The 8,629-nt window shown below is 43.8% G+C and overlaps 2 protein-coding genes across 2 annotated transcripts in view; one reads left to right on the top strand and one right to left on the bottom strand.

The window, feature by feature from the left end:
* Positions 1–8,629, top strand: part of col28a1a (collagen, type XXVIII, alpha 1a) — a gene marked incomplete at its 3' end in the record, with an annotated part of 36,298 nt that continues 27,669 nt past the window's right edge. Inside the window, exons 1-4 of the mRNA XM_084080526.1 lie at positions 1–25; positions 2,447–2,603; positions 3,423–3,631; positions 8,093–8,497. Of these exons, the coding sequence (XP_083936652.1) occupies positions 2,471–2,603; positions 3,423–3,631; positions 8,093–8,497 (747 nt within the window). The 5' untranslated portion in view covers positions 1–25; positions 2,447–2,470. The remainder of the gene's footprint in view (positions 26–2,446; positions 2,604–3,422; positions 3,632–8,092; positions 8,498–8,629) is intronic.
* Positions 4,985–5,719, bottom strand: LOC311061232 (signal recognition particle receptor subunit beta-like; the record flags this gene model as incomplete). Its single annotated transcript, XM_084079786.1, has 1 exon — positions 4,985–5,719. The coding sequence occupies one exon, from the start codon at positions 5,717–5,719 to the stop codon at positions 4,985–4,987; it is 735 nt and encodes a 244-aa protein (XP_083935912.1).

The following is an 8,629-nucleotide window of genomic DNA, read 5'->3' as shown; positions in this document are numbered from 1 at the left end:
ACAGAAGAAGAGTGGTTTATGAGAGGTATGCAATATCATATTGCATACCTCTCATAAACCACTCTTCTTCTGTCTGTCCTATACATTACTATGACAGTGTGTACATATTGCCAATATGTACACACTGTCATAGTAATGTATAGGATTTTAATGCAGAATATACACTCTGTCATCATAATATATATGGTTTTAAGTGACTGGGCTCAACTAGGCTTTAAGTGAGTAGTGCTGTTGACCTCGTCGCCCCCTGGTGTTGGTTCAGAGGACCTACAACAGAGCTGGAGACATGAACAGACAAGTGTTCCCACAAGGAGTCAAAAGTTCACAGGTTGATGCTTGTTGCTTGGAAACATAATAACTCAAATAACTGGCCTCCCCAAAAAAAGAAAGAAAATCTTTCCGATTTGTTGAAGCCATGCAGCTTTTAGTAGAACTAGAATGATTGAACATCTCTGCCAAACATGCAATTGTGAAAGTGTCAAATACTGTGTGTGTTTTGCACCTGAGAACATGACAGATTTGTGTTAAATGTTAATTGTCTCTTCAGGGCATCACAATGGCCATTCTTCCCACCATGTTTCATGTAAACCCTCCTATTCGGGATAGATTCTTTGCCCTAGATTTTGACCTTTGCACCTTTTCAACCTAAAAGTTAATCATGTCTTCGGGGCAGCCTGCTGATCGTTCCCACAAAGTTTCATGAAATTCCAGCCGCCTGTACTCTTTTTTTTTGTTTTGGCGTAAAGTACAGTGGTGGAAAAAGTACTGAAAAATGTTTGAAAATAGCAGATCTACAAGATCACAACAGGTCGCGATGTGAGCTTGTAGATCTGGATTTTCAAATAGCCTATGTATAAAATAGGGTCTTAAGTGGTTAATATTAATAACAATAATATGTTTTATAATGTAATCATTTATATCTGTAAAGTAACTAGTAACTAAAGTTTTCAAATAATTGTAGTGGAGTAAAAGTACAATATTTGCCTCTGAGATGTAGTGGAGTAGAAGTAAAAGTACTGACAATTGGAACTACTGCAGTAAGGTAAACATGCCTCAAAAGTGTACTTAAGTACAGTACTTCAGTAAATGTACTTAGTTACTTTACACCACTGGCAAAAAGGGACAAAAACATCCCCCCACCACCATCCAACTTTTTCGGAATAAAGACTGAATTGTTGAATTATGATGGTCAAATCCTTATGACAGCTACTGGGATGTTCTCCTGCTCCTCTGGGTTGTCACAGCTTCAAGTTCTGAGAGAAAAGTTGTGTAAAGACTTTTGACTTGGATTATTGGACTCCTGCTAGAGGCCAAATTGTCAAACGATATAAGAAAGAGGCAAAGATTGTGAAAATAGCAGATCTACAAGCTGAAAACGCCTTGAAAGCGAGGCATTGTGAGCTTGTAGATCGGCTATTTTCCACAATATCTATCTGTTGAGGCATCTAAATCGAATGCTTCAACTCCTGCATTCCAAGTGCTTGTCAGGGTGGGGGGTCCCCTATTCAAATATGATTATTTGGGGGGGGGGGTCACGGCCTGAAAAGGTTGAGAACCACTGCTATTTTTTGAATAGCCAAAGAAATGTAAAAATGACAGGGATCCTGGTCTAAATGGATTAAGGACACCAAGCTGGGCGTCCCTTATTTCTAAGAAGAATAAGGGACGCCCAGAAAAAGGCAAATTCTCACTGTGTATATATGTATCGTTTTTGTATATTATTATATGAACCACTTGAAGCCCAGCATCCATTTTCTGAGGGGAATATTACACAAAAATAGCCGATCTGCAATTTTTGCCAAAGAGATTTGGTGTAGACAGACAAAAGCGGTTCAGTAGTAGCAGAGACAACGCAGGTCCAGTTTAGTAAGTCTAGAGGGTTTAAGTCAGAGGTGATGCAACTTTGATGATGCAGAGGACCACTATATTTACACACTCACTCCAGAGGGCCACATTGCATATACTTACTCTTATCTCCGTATTTTAATTTTTTTGCCGTACTTCGCCATTCTATGTCACACAAAAGTAGCAAAAATATCAGATCTACAAGCTGAAAACGCGTCGCACCGCGACGCGTTTTCAGCTTGTAGATCTGCTGTTTTTGCTATTTTTTTACTGGAATCCTGTTTTTTTGTGCTATTTTTGAATTGGAATCCTGAAAAGTATTTTTTGTATTTAATTTCAAATGCATTTAGTTATACTTATGTTAACTTTTTGAACTTGAAATACAAATACATTGGACATAAAGTAATTAAAGCGGGTCATGTTTGCATGTTTGGAATTGTAACTATTGAAATCAATAATATATCAGTATTCTGATATTAACCTGCGGGCCTCATTAAGTGAAGCCAGTTGTGCATGTACTGTATGGTTTAAGTGGTTAAATAACAACCTGTATTATAGTGTATGTATATTCTATTTATATTAACCCTTTGCTTTCTTTCAGGCTGCGAGGCTACAAACAGAGAAGATGGCGACAGTGTGGAGGCTGGCAGAGTTTCTATTGGTTGTTGTGGTCTTGATGTCAGAGCCAATCAGAGCCCAGGGCAGGAGGAAGAAGGGCCAACGAGACGATAACCAGGTCATCCACCACGAACACAAGAGTAAGAGCAATACTACTGCTTACAGATGAGTATAACTGTCCAAGAATACTAAAAAAAAAAACATCCACAGTACCATGACAACTGTACTATACGTTGAAGGGATAGTTCACCCCAAAACAACTTTTTTTCTATGGATTACTCACCACATGGAGACTTTAATTCATGGATATGTTTTAGTTTTTGTCTCATTCCTAAGACAATCATTTGATGACCAGCAGCGGTTTCGGTAGGAGACACAAGAGTCTCCTTGAACCGTTGCCTCCCGATCCACTGGTCATCAAATTATTGTCTTAGGAATGCGACCAAAACTAATAAATATCCATGAATTAAAGTATCCATGGGGTGACTAATACATAGATTAGTCATATTTTTTTGGGTGAACTATCCCTTTAAAGCAGTGCTTCCCAAACTTTTTCAGCTTGAGACACCAAAGAGACATGTGTCTCCCCAACGTACAAAAAGACCTCATGAATTAATCACTTAAACCCTATTTAAAAAAAAAAAAAGTTTATGTAACTGATCTACAAGCTGTTTTAATGTTTTTGAAATGTTTTTAAAATGTCTGTAAACTTTTTTGGATTTTCTTTTCTGATTCTTTTTGTTGGAAAATAGATGGGAAAACATCTAAATAAATTATAGGAAAGGTAAAATGTTTTACTTTGGACAAACACTGCTGTGAAGTATAGAAATCACACAAATCTATCTTTATAAAAGAAATAGCTGATGTTCAAGTTAACTACGTGTTGGTGTGTCACTATAATGTTATGACCTTGTGTTGCTCGCTGGCTCCCCCTGTCTGCTCTGCTCTGCCCTGCGTAGCTCTGATCTGCCCGGTGGAGATCATGTTCATCATGGACAGCTCAGAGAAGGCCAAGCTGCAGCTGTTTGAGCGTCAGAAGGACTTCGTCCTGAGGTTCAGCACACGTCTGGTCCAGCTCCACTCTGCAGGCTGGAGGCTACGGGTTCGACTGGCCGCGCTGCAGTACAGCAGCACCGTCTCTGTGGAGCACAACTTCCGAGACTGGCAGGTAAGGGATGCGGCCATATGCAACACTGATGATGCTGCTGGGTCAAAAGAGTCACATACAAGGTTCCCACGGTCATGACATTCCTGGAAATATTTAGAAATTAGAAAAACAGTTTTCCAGGCCCTGGAAAAGATTTGGAATTAATCAAATGTTTTGGAAATCAATCAACTTTTGATTTTGTCGATGACGAAAACTTTTGGTGGACTACCTTTTTTCACTGACGAAAAACTAAATAAAAAACGAATAAAACTTACTAAAATGTTAGTGAGGGATCTAGTGGAGAAGAGATCCAGTAGAACTGAAAGACAAGTTATTTTATGTTTGGTTGCGCTCTGTTGTTGCACTCTATCTATGTCTGTAGAACCCAAGTGCGCTGTGCACCTACAAAATGATTCCCCTAGTTTAAAATGTGCTTAGTTTGGTATAATCATTTTGTTTCTCTTGGTATAATAATCATTTGGTATATCCATCTTTTATTCTGACTCGTAGCGAGACTAAACTAATTGATTTGCATTATGTGGGGAACAAAAACAATGCTACGCCAACCAGAACACACCACTGGAACCCATTTTCCCTCCTTTTTTCTAAACCGGATCACACGGCTCAGTTTTAGAATGAAAACCAGGCTTTCCTCCGCGGTGGAAAGCCAGGTGACACGAGGTTAGTGTGCACGGGTGCATTTCTCCTTTCCGACATGTCGCCTTTCCGACGTTGACGAACCCTATACCTAACCCTAACCCTAACCTTAACCGCATGCGGAAGCCACTAGTCGGAGTGGTGAGATGTCGGAATGGAAGGAGCACCCCAGTGTGCACTTGGTAGCGAACCCGGTCTGGCGGAGTTCTGCGCTCTGAGGAGTGCACTTTTCTAGTCTGGTTTTGAATATCCTTAGAGGTGTACGTGGTATTTTTGTAGGTACACTCTTAGCCATTTTTTGTCCGTTTCCTCTTCATAGGCCTGTCCTTTTTTGTCTGTCCCTTTCAGCTTCACCTTTCCTCTTACGACTTCAAACTTCTAACTCACAGGGAATGGGTTTGGGGTCCACTGAAAGTGATAACAGAATGTGATTAAGTTGTCAATTTAGCATAGACCAACAGCACTGGTCTTGGGGCGGGCGGAAAGCGAAACAAACCAATCACTTCTTGATTCATTAAAAAAAAAGTTAACGGGTGCAACTTTCAGGCCGCAATTATAAGGCTGTTAATTGTCAATACACACTACACAGTGACTGTGAAGATATCCAGTCACTTCACTGAGGTCAGTTTACAGTCTCCACCCTGCAAGCTTGATATGGAGCAGAACTCATCCCAGAGACCCTGGATTCCTCATGGAGAACCACAATGGGAGCTGGTTTTACAGCTCAGCCAGGCTGCGCTCCAGACAGTCGATGTCCGCCTCCCCTTCCTCGCATTTGGTGCCGCGGGCGCTGCACTCCAAGAACTCCACCTTCATGGGCAGCTGACTGAACTCAAAGTCCGTGCCCTTCTTCCCCAGGTGCACGCTGCCTCCAACGGAGCCGTCCTGAGAGCCCAGGGCCGCCGAGCGCGTCTCCCTCAGCGCGTTCATTTCTTTCTCCAGCTGTTGCTGAATCAGTTTGGCCGATTTGGCCATAACGATATCCTGTTTGTTGCACGCCACGATAAGACTGGGCGCGTTCCTGGATATCACGGCGTCCGTCAGCAGAAAGTAAAGGAACTCGGCCACGTCTCTTACCTCCTTCTGGAAGACGGCGCTGTCTATCACAAACACCATCGCTCTCGCGGCGGACTTGAACTTCTCCACGTACTGAGGACGAAGGCTGCCGTGACTGGGGAGGTCGACCAGGGTCAACGTGCCACCGCCGCCTCCGTCGTTCCTGCCTTTGTAGGGGGCGCTGCTGTCAGTGATGGAGGTCTGCGTTCGCTTGAACTTCCCGGACAGCAGCCGGATGAACAGCAGGGTCTTTCCAGAATCACACAATCCCACCAGCAGCACAGCACTTCTTCTTCCTACTGTGGTCTTACTGCTGTGTAAGTAAATTAAGGTTAAGATGATAACGACTAATAAAGCAACGATGATTCCCATGATAAACACTGAAGATCCGGACATCGCTGCTTCCAGGAGCGGCGTTATAGAAACTGACAATCGGCTGACTCGTTAACCAGATCCAAGACCACTTTGAGAATATGCTTTAGGCTGCGCTATCCAACTATTACTGGTTTCTCTTGATGCTTCTCTCTCGGTTAGTTAATGTAGCTCGGGTCGCTGCTGGAACTGAGCCCAACTAAGGCACATCGAGTCCCTTTATACTGTTAGCTGTGGCCCTAGTGTCCTCATGATGATGTCAGGTAGTGTCAGACATCTCCGTATATGGGCCGGCCTACATCAGTTTTATGCCCAAATATGGGACTATGCCGTCAGGCCTGTACGTGATGGTTATCTCTATGTATGGAGATCTGGGCAGAGGTTGCTGATGTCAGACTCCATACATTATGGCACGTTTAGGTCTCTATGACGACTTGGCAGGTCGATTGTCTCCATCTATGGGGATCTCCATATATAGGCTAGTGCTGGCAGATATGACCTGAATGTTTTCTACAGCCGCGGCGGTTCATTGTCAAAGAAACCCATGTGGATGGACCGTGATGGGGATGGAGTGTAGGTTGGTGCTGGATCTGTCCTCTCTCTCTGTCTCCGTCTCTCTCAGGACACCCTCAGTATCTCACGGGAGTTCTATAGATTTTATATAGCTTATATAGATTGTACCGGGTTGAAGTGGAGGTCAGAAAGTACTTCACACCTTATATAGGCTAACCAGAGCTCTGATCTGATGTCACACAACAGCATGACATTAAAGGGATAGTTCACCAAGAAAATGATACTACGCGTTGAGAGCTTATAAATCGGCTATTTTCCCAACTTCTGTTGCGACAACCAACATAAAAAGTTGAACTATGGAATGGATGTACAAGGTTTCTGCCCAACAAATCACGTAATTATAGTATAATATTCTTTTTGAAATATGTTAGTCAAGGTGGTCAAATCGTCCTGAAACCTTGTCCAAATGTTAAGTTGTGTGAGTCATAGATACGTCATAGAGACGACGTGATGTCACAGGCATGAAGGCACGCCTGTGACATCATGTATGCATGTACTGTACATGTAGTATGGGATTGACCATCAGCACCCAAAAAGCAGGTAATCTGTCAGACGTGTGCTGGCCTCACACACTAGCCTCTGCAGCAGAAGGGCAGCCGCTGGCCATGTTCGGACAGTACCTTCAAATATCTGGGTAGAATAATATCTGACACCTAGCTGCACAATGTGTTTTGAGATCCAAAACTGCCTCAAACAAGCCTCAATATGATTTGGTTGTCTCAGAAGCCTGGAGGCCTTGCATGTGAGATGCAATATTCATGATGTCAATGACATTCATGAATGTCAATATTGACAATTGACATTGATATTTATACACATATAATTTGTTACGAACATTCAGGCCATACTTAGGAAACATTCAGGGCATAGTTGCCAGCAATAGCCTATATATGGAGATCCCCATGGATGGAGACAATAGATCTGCGAAATCGTCATAGAGACCTAAACGTGCCATATGTACGGAGTATGACATCAACGAACCCTTCCCAGAAACTCCATGTATAGACATGATCTACGAGCTCACAATGCGTCGCAGCACGATGCGTTGTGAGCTTGTAGATCTGCTATTTTGCAAGAAAATGTGTTAAAAAAAAAAAGTAAAATCAGCCATTAAGACGCCATCAACGCACCGCCAAGATACATTTTAGTCGAGTAAATCAACTGTGGATTTAGTCGACTAAAACTAGACATTTCAGATGACTAAAATATGACAAAAACTAAATGGAATTGTATTCAAAAGGCAATGACTAAAACTGAATCAAAATTTGCTGTCAAAATCAACACTGGGGGGTGGATGTACGTTTTTTTTCTTCATCCTTGTCGGCCACAATAATCATGACATAACATGTTTCATAACGCATTGGTTCTCAAAGTGGGGTACGGGGACCCCCAGGGGTACTTGAGGGGGTTCCAGGGGGTCCCCAGCTAAATGATGGATAGGAACCAAATGGACCCTTATGGTTCTGTAACTCTGAGAGTGTACAAATGGAACCAAATGGACCCTAATCCATTTGGTTCCATTTGTACACTCTCAGAGTTACATTAGCATTGATTTAACAATATAAATTGGGGTCCCAGAGATATAAATGGCATTAAATGGGGGTCCGTAGCCTAATGCATGTCAAACTGGGGGTCCTTGACATTAAAATGGTTGAGAATCAGTGCTAGAGAGCCGTAAAAACCTTCTGTTATGGGGGTCCCTGGCTTATCTTTTCAAATGGGGGTCCGCGGGCTAATAAGTGTCAATTTGGGGGTCCTTGACATGAAAAAGTTTGAGAACCACTGTCATAACGATCCCATCCCTCCTCCCCCCCCGGCATGCAGGACGTGGACGTCTTCCAGAGCCGCGTGGCCGCCATGGCCTACATCGGCCACGGCACCTACTCGGCCTACGCCCTGAGCAACGCCACGCAGGTGTTCAGCCGCGAGACGTCCTCCAGCAGCCTGCGGGTGGCGCTGCTGATGACCGACGGCGTGGACCACCCGCGCAGCCCCAGCGCCGCCATGGCGGCCGCCGAGATCAAGAACCACAACGTGCGGGTGTTCGCCGTGGGCCTGTCATCGGGCTCCGCCTCCGCCTCCTCCTCCTCCTCGGCCAATAAGGACGCGGCGGTGGGGGGCGTGGCCGCCACCAGCGCCAGGCTGCGCTCCATCGCCAGCGCCCCGCCCAGTCAGCACGTGTTCAGCCTCAATGACCCGCAGCTGGACGACAGGCTCTTCAAAGAACTGGTCAGTCCACTGATGATGATGTCATCAGTGACATCATCATCGTCAGCCTGTGTCACATTCAAAACATTCTCTGAGATGATGAAGGTCCATCGAATATGAAAACTACGTTCTACTTTATTAATGATCTCCTTT

The sequence above is a fragment of the Gymnoscopelus microlampas genome, assembly GCF_963454915.1.
Source record: "Gymnoscopelus microlampas genome assembly, chromosome: 15".
NCBI lineage: Eukaryota > Metazoa > Chordata > Actinopteri > Myctophiformes > Myctophidae > Gymnoscopelus > Gymnoscopelus microlampas.
This window is presented reverse-complemented; position numbering and strand designations above follow the sequence as displayed.